Source organism: Marmota marmota, unplaced genomic scaffold, assembly GCF_001458135.2.
Source record: "Marmota marmota marmota unplaced genomic scaffold, marMar, whole genome shotgun sequence".
Classification (NCBI taxonomy): domain Eukaryota; kingdom Metazoa; phylum Chordata; class Mammalia; order Rodentia; family Sciuridae; genus Marmota; species Marmota marmota.
Window position 1 is genome coordinate 33,287,857 of NW_026000037.1, and position 23,760 is coordinate 33,311,616.

A 23,760-nucleotide genomic window follows, 5' to 3' on the forward strand; every position below is an offset into this window, starting at 1 on the left:
AAACAATATATATATATATATATATATATATATATATATATATATATATAAAATTACATTTTCTCTATCCGTTCATCCACTAATGAACATGCAGGCTAATTCTATATCTTGGATATTATGAATAGAATAGCATATCATTTTCTTTGGATATATACCCAGTCATGGAATTCCTGGATCATATGGTAGTTCCATTTTTAAGTTTTTGAGGAACCTCCATACTGTTTTCCATAGCAGCTGTACTAATTTACATTCCCCCCAACAACATATAAGAGTCCTCTTTTCTTCACACCCTTACCAATGAATACCTTCTTCTTTTTAATGACCATTCAAACTAGGGTGCAGTGATATCTTATTTTGGTTTTGATTTGTATTTTCCTAAAGATTATTGATCTCTTGGCTCTGGGTATGTCTTATTCTGATAAATGACTATAGAGGTCACCCATTTTAAAAAATCAGGTTATTTGTTTTCTTGCTATAAAGGCTTTGCAATTTTTAAGAAAAGGCACATGGCAGCCATCTTGTTAAAAACGGAAATAATTTGTGATATTGACAGTGTGGGTGCTTGATGTAAGAGCTTAAAAAAAATTCCATCCAGGTTTAGTAATACTCTAACAATCATAAAAATGTGAAGGGACATTTGGTAGCCTTTTATAGACTTCATTTACAAGGCAGATGCTGCTCCTTAGAAGTGTTTGCTCTGTAGTTTAATTCCATTTTTCTGTACAGTATGTACTTGTTTTGGGTAGGCTGAAAATGAAGACGAAAAAAGACGACTTTATTTAGCTGTTTCATTTCTTTTCTTTTCCTAGATGAGTTAAGAAAAAAAAATTGATTTTAACCAATAAGAGAAGTGGGTAAAAGCAACAGTCTCTGTGAGCTAACAAAGTACTCTGTATTATTTACTAATAATAATAGTCAATGTTTCTTTATGAGGTGCTTATTCTCTGCCAGGAACTGTGCTAACTCATTTACATGTTTCATCTTCTTTAATCCTCAGAATAATCCTATAATGTAGATAACATGGTTTCCATCACACAAAGAAGAAAACTGAAGTTAGAGAGCAGGTATCCTGTCTGCAGGCACAAACTTGGTAATTCACAGCCAGGACTTAGATAGAGACCAGATACTACTGTGCTGTGAGTGTAAGTAAGCCTCAACTGCTGCCCACAGAATTAGTAAAAATTTAATGTTTAAAACCAGGAAGCTTAAAATGCAATTCATGAGATTTAAAATCCGATATACGTTAAAAATTCTTTAAAGGAGTTGAACATATTCATGCTGATAAGTCAGAAGTTTCTATATTCAGCCCTGACTGCTCATCTGAATGACAGACTTGTATATGAGCTTCCAACTTAAAATCACTTGCAAATCTAAAAGATATCTCTAACTTAATATGTCTAAATGCAAACTTTTAAAACCTTTTCCTCCCCAAGGGCTTCCCAACTCAGTGAATAGCACTTTCATTTACCTACTTAGGTCAAAATCTGCAAAATAGATCCTGACCACTTCTTAGGTTTTTTACTGCTACTACCCACTACTACCATGTGTGTGCACTACTATAGCTTTCTGCATCCACTACGCTCACAACATTAAATGGATATAAAAAACATGTAGGAACCACGAAAGTGCTAGACAGGCTTAGATTAGAAGGGCGATTTTCTTCTATGGGGTCATCCAAAGTTCTAAGCCAAGGTGGCACTGTCATCCCCAAGAAGTGATTCTATGTCTGTCCAGCCAGAAGGGAAGAGGAGCCTGGGAGAATGTGGGTGAGACATTTTAATGGATTTGGCCTGGCAGTGGCCCCCATCACTTCTGGCTATAGGTCCAGTCAGGTAGCCACCCTATACAGTACAAGCTGAAATACATGGTCCAACTTTGTTCCCAAGAAAAGAAAAGGAATGTTGGGCAACAGCTCATGATCATTTCTGTACTTTATTTTTCTAGAACTCTGGCTCCTGGGAAGTGATTCTGAAGTTGGAGAAACAATTTCTCCTTTAAAAACGTTTTCGGTAAAACCAAAGACTGAACATGCTAGATGAAGAGGGGCAGTAGTATAAGGATCGTATATAATTTCAGAGTGCAAATACTGTATTGAAAGCAGCAGCCTTGAGAAGTGCCACCTAGAAAAGTGAGTTTATGTTCAATCAGAAGATAAATGGCTATATATATATATATATATACCAACAGGTTTTCTAGAGTAGCATTTCCTAAAGAAGTTGAGCACCTGGTTTCACTTATGAATCGAAAAATGATTTTTGGTGAGTGAAAAATAATCCATTGAATCACAGAGAGCTGATAAGTTAAAGGTGAGTCACACATTTCTTTTGGTTCGGAAGAAGATGACACGAGTTCTACATTAAGTTTTTGGGACTCAATCAATTATCCTTCAGTTAATAAGATGTGTTTACAGCATGTGAGTGGGAGAGAGGAGTATTATGATGATTTTGGTTTTTCAGTTGAAAAGGCATAGTGTTTTAGGGAATAAAATTAGGAAAAGTACCTTGTTGCTTTTGTCTGTGTCCACATAGAAAGTTCCAGAAACGAAAGAATTGATAAGATGTGGTTTCAATGGAGACAGTACAGTAATGAAGATAAAATAGGATTCTGGGCAATAAATCTTTTTCTACTCTGTAAATACCCCCATTTCAACATAAAGGCTCTTTAAAGAAATAAGAAAACAAAGCTTTCAGAAGGGACTTGATACATTATTTATGAACTTATCAAGTGAAAAAACACCCACTCAGACATTTTAATAAAAACTTTCAACTAATGTATCTAATTTTATTGGTATTTAAAAAAGCCAATTATGAACTAGAAAGTTATTGTTTGTTAAACTGCTACACGGCTTTCTGCAAATAGAATGTTTACAAACCACTTGGAGTCACTTTTCTAAAGTTTCAGTTTCTGAAGGTCAAATAGCTATGTAACTGCTTAATAAAGAAGCAAAGAAGTACTTCTAAATATCTCTCAGCTCTGATGGGCTTATATTCTGCTCCTTAGGTGAGGTATTAGAAAAGCTTATTTATTTTCATTTCCAAGGCTTTTATTTGCTCATTCCCTTGTGGTAAAGCTGATTTCCATGATGATTCCCTTCTTAATTTTAATACCCTTTTTACTCATCATATAGACATAAGAATTTTCCATAAAATAATGAAATCCTTGCAAAGGAAATGAAGACAACTCAGAGAGTAAACTAGCTCTTTTTTCAATTAATTGATCCACTGACATGTGCATATAAGATTTTTTTAAACCTAGGAAAATAAGGTTAATTAACATAAAAAAGCCTCACCCGTCTAGATGCTGAATTTTGTATTTTACCCATGCTGCCTTAAGTGCCTTGATTTCCCAGTAATGACCTAGTTCTCCTAATGAGGAACATTAACCCCTGGCTGTAGCTGTCCAGGACTTAATTGTCAACTGCAGCTGAAATAGGGGAGTTTGCCGATCAGCAGGTATGCGGTATATTAACTCATGTCATTTCAACCCCTAATAAATAAATCTGTTGCTAAGGCAACAGGAAGATCAGCTCTATCAGTATTCTCCCCTCCCAGTAACCAGCTCCCCCCGCCTCTTTGGGAGGAAACTGCCTTTCACACCAAGCTTAGTAAAAAAGAAGGAAATTAACTACATGTAACCATAATTAGAAGTAACATCATTTCTCATCTTAGAAACATATCTAAATTAATGAAAAAGGACAGCAAAGACAGAAATGCTTTTGACTAAGATCACGATAAATTATTTCCTTCAACAGGAGATAGGCACTATGAGGGATACATCTGAGTAAGAACAAATCTCAAACATTTCGCCTCTTTGTGTTTCTGAATTTTCCCCTCTTTTGTTTAACCAACAAATGATGCTAGCCCGAATAGTGCTGAAATAGCTAATTAGCTGCATACCCAATAAAGATGATACGAAGGAAAAAGAAAACCTTACATAATTTATAATAGTTATTGCTATTCTACCTTGGAATTCTTTGGTGTCATTGACTGATTTAAAAGAAAGAAAAAATCTGGTCATCGAACCTTAGACTGGGTAGCCTATAAAAACCATAGAATCCCATTCACTTGATATTTTAAGTAAGAGTTTAAAGAGTGATGTCAATAGATTGCTTTAAAATTATTTAACTTCTGCATTATGATGAAGTAGGTGAAAAAATAATCTACAGAGGGCTGGGGATATAGCTCAGTTGGTAGAATGCTTGCCTCACATGCACAAGGCCCTGCATTCAATCCTGAGCACCAGAAAAAAAAAAAATCTACAGGGATCTTCCCTTCTGAATTTATTTTTTCAATAATGGAAATTACTTTGGTTTTAACCAGTTTGAGCCTTTCTCCCTTTCAAATACTTCTGTCCTTCTGTTAAAATGAATTGTCTGATTTTCCCAAAGAACGATTTGTATTTGCAACTGCTATTTTAAAGGCATTTTATAAGAAACTAAAAAGAACCATAGGTTTTCTAAAAAAGCAATGCTGATCACTTCTACCTGTAATTTTGGAAATTTAACCCCTTTATGTTTCTATTGTCCTCAGCTGGACTCATTGAACAGGTGATAATCAACCACCCCGTAACTCATCATTGTTAACATCAAGAAACATTGACAAATTATCTCCACATGCCAGGTAGTCTGGCTAGATGCTATTGAAACCTGCTCCCTGTCCAAATAAAATAAAAATGTTTTTGCCTCTATCCTAGAGGACCTTCGGACCTAAAACAACTGACATCATTTAAAACATGAAATGAGTATGGCTAGGAGGCATGTGGAAAGTGCAAACTCTGTTACATGTTTATGGGGTGCACTGGACAGCACAGTGCCCTTGCTGCATGCAAACTCACAGTCAGGGGATTCACACATCACTGGAATTTAAATAAGGGCAGATGTATGAGGAAGAAAAAAATGTTTCAGGGAATCTGTGCATAAATGTAAGAGTAACAGCCACCATGCAAAGATAGAAAATAACCACGAGGGGCGGGGGTGGTAGTGGATGTCTGTAGTCCCAGCAACTTAGGAGTTTGAGACAGGAGGATCATAAGTTTAAAGCCACCCTCATCAACTTAGTGAGGCCCTAAGCAACTTAGTGAGACCCTTTCTCAAAATAAAAAATAAAATAAAATAAAAAGAGCTGGGCATTGGGAATGTAGCTCAGTGGTGAAGTGTCCCTGGATCAAATCTCCAGGACAAAAATAAAAAAGAGCAACAGGAGGGACATTAGTCCTGAGAGGAAAGAGTGGGTTAATTATAGAAAGGTCAACTGGGATGGTGTGGAGAAAAGCTAAACAGAAAAATCCATTTTAACATACACACGTTAAATGTACGGGACATAAATATGTGTAACAAATAAATAAATTGACATACCCATCCATCCATATATCTACACACCCATCCATATCAGTGACTATCTACTTCTAACTCATCTGCCCCTCATCTGTGATATTAAGTAAAGTCTGGTAAAATAATATGATCAAAAGAACGGTGTCAGAAAAGAGACAGGGGTCTTAAATGGTTGAAAATGATTGTCATAAGCATCTTAAATTCAAATACCTTCTTTTGCAGTAATTGTTTATGAAGGCAGTCAAGATTAGAGAATGTTTTAAACACCACAGTCAAGAAAGGTAACAAGAGCTTTAGTTTATGATATTCTAGAGATAACAGCCTCATGACAGGTAGAAGATGCTTATGACATAGTGTGCTAGTGTTAAAAACACCTCAAGAGGCAGTGAGAACCTAAATGTTGAATACGTATTTATTTTTTTTACATGTTCAATTATTTGGAAAATGGCAAGAAACCCAAAAGTGCTGTAGTGGAAATTATAAATGGTATTTGGGTAAGGCTATTTAAAAAAAAAAAAAATGGCTATGAATTTTTTAGTACTTATTTTCCTAAAACTTAGTCAAAATTCTGTAAGAGTCCCATAAATTCATTTAATAGTGCTATTTTAGAGGACAAAATAAAACTAGTAGATCATACAGCACCTGGTTAATTTGAGTTGGGTATCTGATTACATTTTTTTCAAAGATTCTAGTACAGTTCTCTAGAGAGCATTTTGTTTTTCAAATGCCAGAGCTCATTTGTAATTCTTTATGTACAAAATCAAACAAATGAGCAAACAAACAAAACTTTCCCAAAGAACTCTAGGCAAGAGAATATAACTGCAGAAAACTGATTGAATTGGGAATGATTATAATGAATTAGAATCTGATTATTCATGTGAACTTTGACCAATTGATGGTTAAAAAGAGAACTGGTTAGATGATCCCTTTCAAAGAGCTCTTAGTCACTATGCCTAGTAAATCTCAAAGCTAGCCATTTTGTATTAAAAGTGGCTAGAGGGCAGTGATTATTTACATGAAAGATTATGTAACTGTGAAAATGGCTTGTGCTCCTAAAGAAACATCTATGGAATCATCTTTATTTAGAGGTCAGAACAAGTAAGATGGATGTGCACAGGTCTTTAGTGGCATGCACTGAAAGGCAGGTAGCCAGACCAATGACCATTGTTCCCAGAACTATGATTCTGTGAGGACCTTTATTTTTCTTTCAGATAAACAGATTTATACAAAACACTAAAATAGAGCACAGAATATTAGTGTACAAATACTAGCACTTTGACTTTCTGTTCCTGTCTTGGCATGGCACCTGAAGACTGATATCCAAAATTATTCAATCCAAAATTATTCTATTATAAGCAAATGACCAGTAAAACCTGTAAGATTTGACTACCCATCAAACTTTTCTGATGGTATCTCGGCAATGAGAAGACCAAGGTAACTTTGCTTTGACCTGAAAAACAGATTCCAACCCTCTAACATGCATCTTTGCAGAAGGCAGTCATCATTCTTTTTTTCCCCAAAGTGTATTTTTAAACCTCAGTGAGTCAAAGAATGAAAAAAGGCAATTTGTTTAACTACCAAGCATTAAAGCACAATTTTCCATTTTATATCACTTATTTTTATTTAGAAAGTTTCTAAAAATATAGATGTCAGATTCTTTCAATATTAAGGTACATGTTTCTCTCCAGTGACTCACCTAAGTGTGTTCAAATCTGTTTTTATTTCTCAATGACTGGACTCTGTCCTTTCCAGATTTATATTCTTAACTGTAATCAACTTCACATAAATCAATTTATCAACATTATTTGGAAAATGCTGCAAATACCATAGAGATCATAAAAAGTCATTCAATTTAAAGTGAAAAGCTCTGACAATTTCCCCATAGTCCAAGTGAAGAGGTTCATGGTAGAACTCCTAAATGTAGCTACTCTAGTAATTTCAAAATTCTTAACATGCCACATAGCCCATTCCTTTCTAATCTTTCTTAACCAGAATACACACCTCCATAGGGGCCACTTCCAGGGTTTTCAAGACCAGAACAGAATTTCAGAGATCATAGACCTCTACCCTGTGGTTTTCTAACTACCTAACCCACATAAAAGCTAATTCTGTTTGGTCTGAGAAAGTTTTCTTATATATGATGATGGCTTGTTTGCAACCAACTGCTAAATAAAAAATTGAAATACAATATAATATTTTAACATTCAGAAAATGAAATATTTAGACTCTAGCACTAAAAATTAGGCACTTCCAATGGCGAGTGACAGCCATATTTATTTTTTTTAAATACATCTTTTTAGTTGTCAATGGACCTTTATTTTATTTATTTATATGTGGTGCTGAGAATCGAATTCAGTGCCTCACATATGCTAGGCAAGCACTCTACCACTGAGCCACAACCTGAGCCCCCATATTTGTATGTATGTGACTATCAGTCACATGTGATATTGGTTTGCAAAGAGTAGTCTAATACTAAGATGTAATTTGCCCTTTTCATTGTTTTGACACATGCCCTGAGAGTGCAAAAGCATTGATGGGTAAAACTCCAGTAGTCTCAGCACAATTAAAGGCAATGGCAGCAAACTGAACCAGAAGACACCGGATTCTTCAATACCTGAACCCTCTGTAAAAGAGAAAAAAAGAAAAGGAACACATCTGTTTCACTTAAGAATGTCCTTGAAGAAGTGGGAAAAATTATTAATTTCATAAAATTCAACCTTTTGTTAGATGTCTTTTAATAGTCTCTGTGATAAAATTTGAAATACATATAATGCACTTTTACTGTACACCAAGATACAATATGGGCTCTCCTGAGGAAAAGTATTGTACAATTGTTAGTACTCTGAGTTAAACTACTGGCCTTTTCCATGAAATACTGAGTTTAATTGAAAGAACTAAAACTATGTTAATCACACTAGAAAATTTGGCAGACATTTTCTCAAATATGAACAATGTGAATCTATTACTACTTCAAGGAAAACAACTAATATACTTGCTGTAATTATAAATTCAAGCTTCTAAGTGACCATTAGAATTTTTGAAAAATTGTATCTATACTATGAGCTTAATAGATTCCCAAGACTCAAAAATGTCTCTTATGAGACATTTTTGGTGATGTTAACAAATGTGAGTTTTTGAAACTGTATAATGAATTGTGTTTTTGAAAGATCTGCATTATTGAGGAAGCCTATATTCTTTGAATGACCAATGCATGATGCCACAAAATCCATTCAAACTGCAAGTAGCAGAGCATGAAGAACTCATTGCGTGGTCTCAGACTCCACATTGTGACTAACCTTTTCTTGTGTCATTTCAAAGAAGAATATCAACAGTACAAGAATAGGTCATTAAAACATTCTCTTTTCCAAAGACATCTTTTTGAGAGGAGGATTTCTCCATAAATTTCTATCAAAACAACATATTACAATAGATTGAATACCTAAAGAGATGGAAGAATTCGATTATCTTCCACTTAGGCATTAGATTTACATAAATGTATGATAAGATCACTCTTTGCAGTATTAGATTTTGATTTGGAAAACAGTTATTTTCATAAAAATTCACTTTTTACATTACCATGTACTTAGTTGATTATTGTTTTTTTTAAAAAAAATGATTTAATGTAGATTTTAAAACTTTTTCCTAATATTAATTCCTAATACAGTGAATATTAATAGTTACAATACCAATAACAAGAACCCTTAGGTGTCCCACCAAGTTTTAGAAGTGTGAGGAGGGTTTTGAGATGAAAATGGTTTGAGAACAAGGGCTTTGAGAGTATGAGCTTTCGATGCCTTCTAAGCTTGTGTTCTCTGTCCCTCCAGCAGTGTGTCTCTGTGACCATTACACTTCAGAGAACATTTACATAAAAGTTGGAAACCGCTGCAATGTTACAGTGTTTGTGTAACATTTGGAAAGAAAATAGTTAAAAAAATAAGTACTGCAAATTGCAGTGGAGTTTTTACAGGTCTTTCCCTATAAGTCATTTCTATTAAGCGTGCTTTGCTGTAGATGTTTAGAACAAAACATTAAAGACTGGGTAGAAAGGAGAAAACAAATTACTCTGCAGAGAACCCAGCAACTCTGCTAAAATGCTGTCAGTTATTTATCTACTGTCAGCAGAGGTTGCACACTATAATCCTTGACAAGCTCAGATTCAGAAAGACTGAAGAGAGGGGGCAAGCCTTGCATTTAAGGGCCTGTTCTCATGCACAGACATTTTAACACAGATTTAAAGCCAGAATGTATCTTCTAGAAAATGTCACATTTGATTTTGATACATATCCTAGCAAGGAGGCTCTACATTTGGTTGACTTAGTACAAGATATGTTAGAGGGTAACACTATATTTTAGGCCATTCATGATCCCAGTGTGGAACTAACACAATGAGGTCAGCATCACTTCATTTTTAGAGTTGGCTACCACAACTGTATGATATCATGGGCATATTTTTTATGATAAGGAGGAAGGTTTTATTTTTGTTTTGTTAGGCGTTGGTAATGACAGAGTCTTACAACCCTGTTGCCCTTTCCAGTGTCTATGTCTCCTTTATGTTTACAAGGGAAACAACCATTGATGCTTTCTCCTGCCCCCAAAACACCTTCTCTCTGGAAAATGTGCATGGCCAAGGCAAACTCGCAACAGACTGAAGAGCTTCCTACAGGCAACTCCAAAGAAAAGCCCCCTTCAAGCAGGTGAAATCACTTGGAGTACTGACAACAAAATGAAAAACAGAAGGCTCAAACTCGTCCTTTTGCAGATGAGTCAAAACCTTGGTCCTTCCAGTGGAAACCCTGGTTTCCTTTAGAATACGATTCACATTGACTGGTCAGTGTTATGATTTCTACCCATACAATCAGGGGTCTAAATAAATGTGTGCTTGTAGCTGGGGATGTTTGATGAATGCTGAACCAGAATCTTAATTTTCTAATTCATATTCACCAATTAAAAATAAACTGTATTTTTATGAGCAAATTTACATAAATCAGATGATAAGGCATCTACCACTAAAGGGTAGGAGTTCAGCTCCCAACATTTGCATATATTCTCCTAAAGAAAATATAGGCATTTTAGATTTTCATTGAAGAGTCTTGCTGCGCTGGAACTCTAATGGGCTTAGAACAGTAAATTTTGAAGAAACTGATTGCTACCCCTGTAGCTAGTAAATGTCTGCCTAGACCCAGTGGCATTTGAAAAAAGTGTTTTATCATAAAATTATCCCAGCAGAGTCCATTCTGCAAGATAACATCATCATCATCATCATCAGTACTCCATGCAGGACCCAACAGCTCTGGCACAATATTGCCAGTCATTTATCTGTTGTCAGCACAGGTTACACACTGTAATCCTTGACTGCCTCGGAATTAGAATGTCTTTGATGTCCCCACAAGAGTTTTTTGCCCGAAGGCTTTACCAATGCTCCGCGGCTCAGTGTTTATTCCTCGTAATCTTCCTCTCATCTCCAGGCTAGCAGTGACAGATGGTTATGGGCACACAATAGTATTAAGAGTTTGATATTTTTTTTATGCTGTGCTCTCTGTACAACAAATAGCTATCAGACGCGGGCCAGAGAGCTGACATGGCTCGCTTAGGTAATGGCAAACAAACAGCTCGGGTTGATGCTTTCTGTCATTTCCCCTCCTAACCCTGCTTGTTTTCATTGTATACTCTCAAAGGTAAACTATATTAACCTTATAGACTGTTATTAAAAAGATATATCTATATGAGCATAAAGTGCTTTTCTTTTCTCTTTTTCTTACTCTTTTGATTATGAAAGTAATACTGCTGACATATTGAACAAATATCGAATGTCAACATAAATTTTTAGTGTGTGATAATATCCCCCTTCATATAGCTGTGTGTCAGGCGGGAACCTGCGGATGATGCATAGCAGTAAATAACCCAAACAAAATTAGTTCTCTTGTCAGCTTCTACCTTGTATGTCCCCAGGCATCAGTAAAATTGACTGCACGCTAGATTTTCAAAATTAGCCCTAATGTTAGCTATGTGTCTGGCAACCTCCAAGTTTCCAATGTTCTACTATATTACCCGTAAGGATGAATGTGTTACTTTTATATTTTGGCATTTACTCTTGCTGATGCGGCTTTTTTCCCTCTTCTCCAAATTAAAAATAATTTAGCTTTAACAATAAGAATGTGCACAAACATAATGCTGCATCTCTTTAAGCAACTAACTTTAGGCAATTAAATTAAATTAAAGCAAAAATACACAAAGGAAGAGAGGGAATTATTCAATTTAATATTGTTAATTTTATTAACATAGCTCTGTCTTATTTTGTGCAAAGTATTGAATAACATGGTTCTCTCACTCTTTCCTCTATATTGCTGTTTTGTAAAAGCAGTCTAGAAATTATTTAATTTAGCATTTTTTATGACAATCCAGAACCAAACTTTTTAGAACTGATTTTCTTGCAAAAAAATATTCTTTTCAGAGACAACTAAAGATTGGTGTAATAAAAGAACAGGCTGTTCTGAAGGAAGTAAATGAGGTCATGTATTTTACCTTGAAACAGGTTAATCTCATCCACACCCAGTGCATTTTAAACTAACACAAAAGAATACAGAACACTGTTACATTCTAAGTAAAATATGATTTCCAAATAAACGTTATTCCCTGAGAGGGGGTATGCGGGAAGTGTGATGAGGAAAAAAACAAATCCAAAAACTCATTCCACATCAACTTTCAATGCCTAAATTTTATGTTCATACATTTAGAATCAAAGACAAAAATCCCTTTAGGTACCAGATGCTGCAGATCAACTGGGAGAGCTTCTGGAGTTTTAATGTGCTGGAAGTCAAATCCTCGGCAAAGGCGCTTTGGCCGGCCGGTGTGCTGTGCTTATTAATTCACCTGCAAACAGTTGCTCTCAGAAAATCGGACCTAATGATCAGCCCAGCAACGCTGCAATAAAGAGACCATAATCTGTGGGGGAAGTGAACTCTAATCAGGCCACACGCAGATTAAACTAACTGGGAGGAATAAAAACTAGATTAAAATGTTCATGCCTAATACCAGAAGATTATCAGGACATTTTACCTCCTTAAATCCTAATTTATAGAAGCCATGGTTAAGTTTATGAGTTTATATTTGGTGGGATTATATGTTGCAGTTGATTTTCCTCTGTTTAGAAAAGATTCGGAAAGACAGTATTTTGCTTAGCAAAATACAGAAGCATTTGGAAGAAAGGAAACTGTTTCAAGTGTACTGATTTATTATGACAAGTAAAACAAAGCCATCCAGTTGAAACTGGTCAAAGTAGTGGTAAATAATGGAAATTGTTCGTGTCTTAACAGTAATACTGCTTTATCAATGTATACAAATGAAACAGTGCTGTGACAATGTTGCGTGTGGGTTTATATAAAATGGTATGCTATTCTTATATGTTGATACTTTGAAACTTCTTGAACAAAATTCAATTTCCTAGAAGTGTCTGACTACTATTGTTAGTTGAGCAAATCATTGCAAACAATTGTCTGTAATTCAAATTTAATCTAAACACACAATCATTAATGTAAAGATCTTGAGTAGTAGCATGTTGTCACTATATTACTAGTACTACTATATTAAAATGATTTTTCTAAAGGTATAAAGTCAGAGAATTAATAAGTTAATCATCAAAATATATATTCTATTACTAGTTCTACAACTTACTAAATTGGCATGTCTTGACTTACCATCTATGAGGCCAAACAATATGCAGTGGTCTCTGCTGATCATCAATTCCTCGCAGAGTGTCACAGGTATTAAGAGTCAGATTTTGTTCATTTTCCCCACAATGAGAGCTTGAATCATCAGACCAGTTGGATTGTCTCAAGTCTGGCTCTTGCATCAATGAGTCATCCAGGTTTTCTTGTACAGTATCAAGGTCAAAGTGTTCATTATACTCTGAATTAAAATTCTCCAATAAATTCTCAGAATCTCCTTGCTCCTGTTGGGAAGGACAGGCCATGGATGGAGCAGAACCGCCATTTCCTTTAAGGCTGAGCATCCTCTTTAAATGGGTTATTTTGTGCTTGGGCATGAATCTGTTACAAAAAGGGAATGCAATATGCTTTTAGTGAAAAAAAAAAAAAGTAAGATTTGTCCCTTACCTTCCCGTAAGGACATGATGATTATGTATAAAACTGAAAAAGATAAAACCAATATAAAAAAATTTTTAGAAAAAGAGCAACAAGTATGTGCTACCAAGAAAAGATTCAAAGGTTTCAAACTGAACTAGACTGTATTTGAATGGTTTCCAAAGAGTTTCTGCGGCTATGAAACCTACACTGCCCATACATAAAATACAAGATCACAGAGACTGTTACTCCTCCGTCACTCTTCTTTCTGGATTTTCATTTTTTGTCTTCCAATCACCACATAGCTCAGCACTGGGTTTCAACTTGCTTGTTCATTGTCCTACATAAATGTTGGAAACTTCCTTGGTTAACTCTTGCCATTTCTGCTCACATTACTGTTCTGTATTCTTTACCACCTATGAGGCCAGACAATGTGCAGTGCTTGTACAGTATTACGGTAATACTATTGTTGTACAGTAAATACTATTAAACTGATCCTGGCTGATATTTCTTGAAGTATATCTAATATCTTTTCCATTATCATTTCTCCTGCATCCCTCCAGAATGCTTTGTCTCGATTCAGAGTTCAATATCTGCTTATTGATAAAAGAATGTAAATAAAATGAAATCTTAAAAATTCTACTACAGCCTAACATCTGTGAGTCATACATAACAAATACAGGATCTATCTCAAAGGGATCTCCATACAATGAGGAATAAACCAAGAATGCATGAACAGAGTTGGAGAGAGATGTGTGAATACCCAACTAACCTATGTTGGAACACACGAGATGCACAATGGACACTTCATTTTTTTTTTTTTTAACCTGAGGGGAACAGGAGATTCATCCTGAGTTGGGGGTCAGTAAAGGATTAAAAGGGATTTGACTGAAGGATTTTGCAAATTGGGGAAGTTCTGGATTGAGGGGACAGTGGGATTAAAGGAAATTATGTGCAGGCACATGACTGTTCTGGAAATAATAGGCAACCTAAAAAGACTGGGCTGGAAGCCTGGGGAGGTAGGCCAGGTCAGGCAACCCAGGCCCCTCAGGCCCATGGTGAGATTGCTTCTCTTGGGTTGCTAAGTGAAGTCAAGGAGAATATGTGCATTTAGCAGCCAGGTCAGAAAGAAAAACCATAAAAAGAGACCAATAAGCAACATTTGGAAAAGCTGCAAGAGAATTTGGGAGTTATTATCACACTGTGGGAATGAATCAAGAGCGTTCAAAGAATGTATAAAAAGGTGTGTGAAAACCTTGAAGCATACTCCAGCAAGAATTCTGTCCCAGATCATGTGGCTACTCCAGGGGAGTCCCTGTGGAGTGGCATTGGCTGAAACCCTTCAAGATATTAGGGGTTTTATATGAAAGAGAGTCAGAGAAAGGGAATAAGGCAAGAAGGGTGGGGATGGCAAGGGTGAACTTTTTAAAATGGGATATGGGAACTTAGGGATATTCACTGTGGGGACATCTCTAGGGAAGGAAGCTTTTCTCTTTTGGGGAAGAGAAAGAAAAGCCTTGCAAGATGGAAGTAAAAAAATGTAATGTTTGTGGTTAATGGTATGTATGGGGAAATGTAGGGTCTTGTAAAAGAATAAACCTAGCTTTCTTGAAAGCTGGAGAAGAGAAAAATGATGCAAAGAAAGAAAGAGTTTCAGTTGGAAGATGTAGAATGTCAGGTGTTCATCTGAAGTAAGGTGAATACAGGTAGAAATAGGGTTGAAGATGCCAGCTGAGATCAGTTACTGTGTTGATGAGGACAGGGTGTTAACTAGGGCTGAAAGGACTGCTGATGGGTAAGACTAGGGAACAGTGTGGAACCAGGTGAGGTGGACACAAAGTCATTGGCTGTATGTAGTATGCTATGTGCATTCCAGAATCAGAAACCTTGCCTGGGGGTTTCCATGCTTGTTTTATAAAACACTTTTAATATCTATTCTGATTTCAAATCGTTGGAGAAAAATCATCTGAATACATACAAACCCTCAGCAATAGATGCTTGTATACAGATAAATAAAATACAAAAATGGCACTAATCTTAAATATGCCATAATAAAATAATAAATTCTTAATTTAAAATGGGAAGAATATTGGATGTGGGGCTGCATGCTCATAGTCCTAGATACTTGGGAGGCTGAGTCAAGAGGATTCCTTGAGCCTAGGAGTTTGAAGCTAATCTGGGCAATATAGTGAGACCTGGACTTAATAAAAAAATAAAAATTAAAAATGAAATCGATATTTACAGATTGCAGTTTATGATATCACAGGTCCAAAATTATTACGGGAGATTTCTTTCTGAAATAAATTAAAAATACTGAAAATATGGAAGGGGCACTGAAGAACTAAAAAGACAACCTCCCCAAGTTCTAATTAATTACCACAGTAAATTAAAAAAAACAAAAACAAAAACAAAAACAAAAAAACCGACAATGACAACACCTTCACCTTCTGCCAAACAAACAGGACAAATGGTAAGAGAAGAAACATCTGTACATACCTGGAAAACAATGTGAAACAAGCAAAGTAACTTATTTGTTTGTTAGATAAAGAATGCCAAGCAAGCTTAAAATGGATGTTTAACAAAATTACAAAGTTAGTACACAAAGGATTCACAATGAAAAAAAAAATCAATGGGCAGTGAGACAACATATCTTCATTTTAGAAAGCAGTACCATGACCCATCATACAAATCCATTTGTACTGGACAGCATATAAGCAAAACTGCAAATTAAGAGAGACCGGGGATTGGCTGAAGGGTTGTAAACAATGGAAACTGCAGACTGACAAGGAATCTAGCTGTGGGCAAGGTGACAGCCCTGCCTTTTTTTTTTTTTTTTTTACTTTTTAGCTCTGCTTTTATTCAACACGTTTCCTAAGTGTTCTCAAGGATGACGAGAATCCCACGTTAACACAGATTGCAGATGACTGACTTAATAGGTAGTAGTGAATGAGGACATGGAAGGATGTGGAATATAAATAGGAACAGGAATCAAAACAGCTTACAAATCCAATGACATTGAAAAAAATCAGAATAAACCTTGAAAGCAGGTAGGCCACAGGAAAAACACCACTTAGATCCTCCCCAAGTTTGACGAGCAAGTGCTGATTTCACTCAGCAAACTGATGCCCCTTGGTTCTGGATCCTGTTGAAGAGGAAAGGAAGACGGTGTCTGTAGAACAGAACACTGTGTGAATGCTGATTCCATCGGGGGCACCTGAGAACTGGATCTGTTTGAAAATTAGAGAGTTCTTAGAAGAGCAATAATGATGATTAAGGCAATGGAAGAATTGATTTATGAGGACAGATTAAAGGAGCTAAATATGAATAGCCTGGTGAAGTGACAACTAGAGGGGTATATAATAGGAGTCTCCAAGGAAAAAGAATAATTACTTAGCCTGGTACAAGGGGGTATAACTAGGAGTAATGAGATGAAATTAAGAATGGGAAAATTTAAGCTGAATTTCAAGAAAAACTCCCTGACGGTATAATTTATTAGCCCATGGAATTAATTCCCTATGGAAATAGTACGGCTAGGGAAACTTAATAATGGACTGGACAAAATACCAATAAATAATATAGATAACAATCCAGTACTTGAAAGAAGGTAGTTGCAAGCTATGTTTCCCTTGTTTATAGTATCTTTTCATATTTTTCTTTAATACTCTACTTATTATAGTGATTGTCACCAAAAAAAAGTATTTAGGCAATTAGCTGAATCTAACAGGATATCTCCTTTAGTTGTGGGAAGTTAAAAACACTTCAGTTTTCATATACTCCACAGCAACAATGAAGACGGAAACCGAAGCAGTTTATTTAGTTACTTTATTTCAATAGAACTGGCCTTGAAGGAGGCTGGACAAATGTATTAATATTTCTAAAAACAAAACAACCCTCATTCAACATCCCACACAAAGTCTATTCTGATCCTCTGTTCCATGAAACTCATATTTTCATAGACATGTTTAATATAAACAATTTATTGCCATAATAGAAATCAAAAAAACTTTATTTCGGCTTTTCTAAATGTAGCTCTATGGTCAATTACTTCGCATCAATACCAAGATCAAATAGGCATAATGCTAACAAGCAGTTTGCTTAATAATAGTCACCACACTAATTAACCCATCCAGAACATTTTTAATCAGACACTATTTATAATGTACAGTTAAGAGAAGCTTGGCAATAAACTGTTCTCTGCTAAAAAAGAAAATCACACCTAAGTGATGAGGTGAAAGCTGGCTTTTCTACAGAACTGGACAGAATGATAGCACTGTCCTGGCATTAACTCAGTGAAGTGCCTATGCAGTAGGCGCATGTCTGAATACTTCTGTCTCCCCCAGCTCCAACTCTGGTGGGTGTGCTAATGAGAAGAGAAAAGGGCTGGAGTAAGGATTATAGAGTGACAAGAGAAAGGAAAGCAGTGGGTTGCTTTTTAGGGACAATGCCACCTGTGCCATTCACCAATTCCCTACTTTTCTTAAAGAAACATTACTGCCCATTTTATTCTTAGAGCACCTCTTCCAGTTTCTGAGCCTCTCGGAAGCACTATTAGAACCTGTTTCAACTTTTGGAACCATTCTGATTACCAAAATTCATTTCCAATCTAATACTACCCAGGAGACCTCACCTCCAACTTTTTCCAAACAATAGCCAATATAATAAACAGAAAGAGGCTCCCTTCTGCCAGGTGGAGAGGCTTCCTTTCAGACGCTTCCTCACAACTGATGGTCCCAAATAATGGTCCAGAGATACTTCCACAAGCCCCCAGCAGTGTGTTGGCAATGTTTAAGGGCACAGCTGGGCCAGGCACAGTGGCACGCACCTGTTATCCTAGCTACTTGGGAGGCTAAATCTCCTGCTTCTGTACATTCAATAAATATTTATTGAATATTTATGGCACATGAAACCTCTCCAAAGAGTGTCCATAAAGGATACTTTGGAAAGTGCTACCTGAGATTGGAGGAGGTGCAGGTTCTAGGCTAGACTGGCCAACTGATTGAGGACCTTGTCTTAAGGGAGAAAAAAAAAAAAAGGCTGGGGCATGTGGTTCAGTGGTAGAGCACCCCTAGGTTCAATCCCAGTAGCACAGGGAGAAAAGAGTCATAGCTTAGACTAGTGTTTTCTTGTCTTACATTTACATCATTCCATTCCACCCCCTGAATGTCCACACACATAAATCTGGAGCTGGACTTTATAGAAATGGCCAAATGGCTTATTAGATCAGCCAGGAAAATACTAGATTTGAGACAAGTTTTAAATGATGCTAAGATAAATGGTAAGAAAATTCCTTCACCACTTTAGCTTATTTCTGCTGAAGTTGAGAGACTAGACTATATGTGGTCAATTAACAGAGGTAGTTAAGAGGAAGTCACTTGGGTTTTAAAGCAAGAAAAGACAACCAGACATCCACATTGATTAAGGTGTCGCTGAAGAGAATGCCATGGCCGAAATATATTCATCGCAGGATACATGTTCACAATTGCCTTTCTGAGAGATTTTAAGCACTTAGCATAGTAGGTTCAACCTACAGAACCTCATACATAAATGAATAAATAAATGCTCATGGATAAAAGTCTAGAAGATGGAGATTACCAATAACCTTTCTTCTTAAAACTGATTTGGAAGACAGCAAGTGATTTTAAAATGATGCAAATTGGCAGATGATTAAAGAGAAAGAGAGCAATGTAGTTGATCAAATGTTATCTCATATCTGAGTCAATGAAGAGACAGGAGGGTGTGAGCAACTGAAATAAGGAAACTGGTCTCCTGTATATGGAGCAGGCAAGGAAAGAGGAAGCCTATGAAGCTCAGCTGGTCTAGAAAGAGCTCAGGTTTCATGCAGGGAGGAGTATGTAGTGTGACCACTGCATTGTTATCTTTCAGGCCAGAGTTCTGCAAGATGTATTTTGTGCAACACTAATTCCACAGGCACATGTAGGTATTGTACCACAGAATGCTTTTTAGGAAAACAAGTGCAGAAAATGCTGGGTTACATGCAATTACAATTCTTCATTATAGAACTTTTTGAAGTATATGCTATGGTGTACCATAAACATGCTCATTCATTCATGCTTCTGTACATTAATAAATATTTATTGAATATTTTATGGAACATGAAACCTCTCTAAGGTACCTTAGAGTGTCCATAAAGGATACTTTGGGAAGTGCTACCTGAGATTGGACGAGATGCACAGCCAGGGTATGAAAGGCATGGGGCAGATGGGTGGTGGCACATTGTGTGTGGCAGACATGGAGGAAGGAATGGGAAAATGCATTCTCATGAGAAAACAATGAATGCAAATCAGAGGCCATACACCAATGTGACACAGTAGTAGACAAAAACAAGTCTGAAAGAAATCAGGAAAATCCATGGGGGTCGGGGGGAGAGTCAGAAGAAGATATGGTTGAAGGATAATATAGGTGATAGAAAAATATAAGTCACTTTTTAAAAAAGTGATTTCTATGGATTCCTGAACAAAAACCAACTTAAGGAGAAATGAAACAGGAATCAAAAATAAATGTTTCTAAAACTTACTGGAAAGACACATTCAGCCAGTTCAGTGATCTAAGGCCTTGGGTGATTTATAACAAAAACTATTCATTGTTACCAAACAATGTGTTGGAAATTAATTGCAAAATTAACATTTTTAGAATTCAGCCACATAAGCAAATAGCAAAGATAATTAAAAAATCATGTTAGACCACATGTGTCTAATATATCAATTATATGGTAAGCAGATTTATATAAACCTATAAAATATGAAAATAAAAATCTTGATATAACATTCAAATGCATATGCATACACTCACCATACCTCCTGCCATACTACTAAAATAAAGGAACTGCAAGCAAGGAAATCCATCATAATTAAAACTAGATATTTGGAAAACATTCAACAAAAAGATATTTGGAAAACATTAAACAAAAAGATTGACTAATGCTTGGTTGGATGGTTGGAGGAGAGCTTCATGCTCTTCCTCACTGGTGATGGTTCACTGAACTGGTGGCACACGCCTGTGAAGGCAGTTTCAATAAGAACTCCCTGGCGAAGCATTTTTTGAATAACTCAAGTCATAGATGATCCAATCACAAGTTACATGCACCCAGCACAAATGATTTGGAGGAAAAGACATACAATGCCACTGTGGCTGGTTAGGCAGTGTCATTTCAATGTTTAGTGTTTGGTGCCTGAAACAAATTTGGCCTCCATGGCACAAATTTTCAAATCTAACATGCAATGTTAACAGCAATCTGTGAGAGAATACTAGACAAGCATGTCTTCCTTAGACAATTAAGTTTTTGTGACAAGATAAGAAAACAGGATCCATAGGAATTAGCTCCAGTTAAAATTAGGAAGGAAACCTCTACTTACTGGCCGGAGAAATGCATGCTAAAATGAAAAGAAATCTGTGGTTATCAGACTGGCCTTATTAGCCATATCTTGTGCCAGAGATGAGGTACTTAGGTAAAGACAGAGTTTTCTATTGATGATCCTTAAAAAGAGAAGCTATGGCTTCCTCTCCTCCATTTTAAAAATTCATCAGTTCATGGTGTCTCTCCTTTCAACAACTAGGATACACAGGTTGTCATAAGAAAATGATGGTTTGTTCCCATGAGCCTATTCTTTTTTATTTTTATTTTCCATCAACATTTCTGAAAAATCTAACACTTTCCAGATAACCTCATTTGTACCATTTGCTTAAATGACCTCTTCTGGCAACACTGTGTATGTGGTTAGTATTATTCATCTTAAACAATTATGCTTTAGTTCCCAATTCTCTCTTAATTTCAAAGGTTTTTAGATTGTATACATTGCTAATTTTACTGCCTACTTATATGAACAGTTTATTTTATAAAATTCCATTAGGATGTCCTCCTCCCACACAGAAAAACAGTATCCATGAATGTATGAAAACAACCTACCTTGCATACTGCTAAAGTAAATGTTTACCAAACTTAGAGCCACCCTTGGTAACATTCACTTCTCACAATTCCCACTCCCACCATCCCCTGCCCAAACCCTCCAAGGCCATAACTAAACTCTCTGTTTTATGTATGTTTTACTCTAATAATTCGACACAGTCAGGCAAAGCCATAGCTAAACTGCAAAGAGGGAATCTATTTTTCTATATCCACTTTTTTTCCCCCTGTGGTGCTGGGTATTGAACCCAGGGCCTTGTGCATGCTAGGCAAGCACTGTATCAACTGAGCTATATCCCCTGCCCTCTATATCCACTTTTAAGCAGCCTCTACGGCCATTTCCTTAAGGTCCTTACACTACTTTCTGACTGCCCATGTTACCCCTCTATGTCCCACGGTCACCATGGGTTTCTTTGCAGCCTTTTCATTCCTTTGCTCCTCTATGTAAGATCCATACTTAGGTGGTGGTAAGTCCCTGGGTTCAATCAGTCAAAAATATTCATTCAACAAATATTTAAACTCCTTCTATGTGCAAGGGATTGTGCTGTAAGGTTTTACTATGTGTGTAGTGACATTCCATAATGCTTACTTTGGTCTCCTAAACCCTGAAATTGCAAATTATCCATACCATTTTAAAATTAAGATGCATTTTCTGATTCTATCACTCTAATAAACTTTTTTCAAACTTCATAATTTGCTCATCACATTTTTCTATTTAAGATTCAGAAGCCAAGTTTTAAATGTATCTATCTAGTCACCTCACTTAATTTAACTATGGTACATACATAGGGATAAAAAGTTTCCCTAATATGGATTTGAAGCAATCTCTTTCAAGCAAGAGAAAGGAGCTGTTTTGCATATATATAAAGGGGTTGGGGTTGTAGCTCAGAGCACTTGCTTAACATGCACAAGGCCCTGGGTTCTCCTTTTAGGTTATTTCTTTCTTATATTAATACCAATACCACCACACGGGTTGGGGGGGAAGCACATGTACATCTACTTTCTTAGAAAGTAAGTATTATCACTACTTTGGGAAACTTGCATTTCCTATAGCACTAAGAAAGTACTGATGCAACTCTAACATGGTCTCCAATCATGTGGATGGGAAAATGTATGGTCTGAAGAATGGATGACTTTCTTCCTTCCAAACACACTTGAGAATTCCCCTAGGTCAGTGTTTCCAACTAGACAGTCTCCTTTGGAGGATGGCATGACTTTACTAGATACTATAGTAGAAAAAAATAAGGGTCAAAAGTCCTCAAAAAAAGTATCAGGAAAATAATGGAATAGCAGGTACTGCATCTATGTTGGTAGTGACAAAACAGAGATTATAGTAAGACAAAAGTAAGCTGATTATCTAAACTGATGCAAGAATCTGGGGAATAAAAAGGAGAAAATGTTTGCAAATTTTATTCTGAAGCCAAAATGTTTCTTAAAAAACAAACAAACAAACAAACAAACAAACAACAACAACAACAAAACCACTAAAATAGAAGAGAATAGAGAGTTGAATTTTAGGAAAGCAATTTTTACTAAAAATTAGTTTGGTAAAGTCACTTAATCTCTCTAGACCCAAGTTTTCTCCCCTATTCAATGAGGACGAGGCCAAACCTAGACTTCTCACAGAAGGTGGCTCAAACATCTACCAAATCCAATGACTATCGTATTATTAATGGGAAAAAATTATATGAAGAGTGAAGCAGGAGTCAGAGATGGTGGCAGATTCCTATAATCCCTGCAACTCATGAGGCTGAGGGCAGGGGAATTGAAGTTTGGGATGGCCTCAGCAATATAAGAAGACCCAGCCTCAAAATGAAAATAGAAAGGACTGGGGCTGGGTGTAGTGGCGCACACCTGTAACTCCAGCAGCTTCTTGGGAGCTGAGACACGAGGATCACAGGTTTAAAGCCAGCCTCAACAACTTAGTGAGGCTGTAAGCAACCTAGTGAGACCCTGTCTCCAAATTAAAAATAAAAAAGTCTGGGATTTGGCTCAGTGGTTAAGTGCCCTTGGGTTTAATCCCTGGTACCAACAACAAAACAAAACAAAACAAAACATGTGGCTCAGTGGTAATGTGCCCCTGGGTTCCTTCAATCCCCATTACAAAAGAAAAAAGAAAAAAAGAAAAGCAGGGCTCAAGGATTCAAATTTAGGGTTCTGCCATTTTTTTTTATCTGCTTTGGAAAGAAAATCTTTTCTGTTATATGGAAATGATAATATGGTCTTAAAGAATTAAAGTTCTATGTTGCATGGCATATAATAAAAACTAGTTAATACTGACTACTATTTTTATCACTGATAATAATGATGAAGATCTTCATTATATTTCGGTGTTATTAAAGAGACTCTCAACATTTTAACCCTTTCATAATGAAGTCTACTTCATAAGCCAGAACCTACTTTGAGATGTATTTTTTGTTACTTCTTATAGT

The 23,760-nt window shown here is 36.2% G+C and overlaps 1 protein-coding gene across 8 annotated transcripts in view; it reads right to left on the reverse strand.

The window, feature by feature from the left end:
• Gtdc1 (glycosyltransferase like domain containing 1) overlaps positions 1–23,760 on the reverse strand; it is a 369,992-nt gene that overhangs the window by 57,813 nt on the left and 288,419 nt on the right. For all 8 annotated transcript variants that reach the window (XR_007350910.1, XM_048812231.1, XM_048812234.1 and 5 more), the window contains one exon: positions 13,024–13,374. Coding sequence is in view for 7 of the 8 variants with exons in the window: in XM_048812231.1 (XP_048668188.1) it covers positions 13,024–13,374 (351 nt within the window). In the remaining variant the exon portion in view is untranslated. The remainder of the gene's footprint in view (positions 1–13,023; positions 13,375–23,760) is intronic.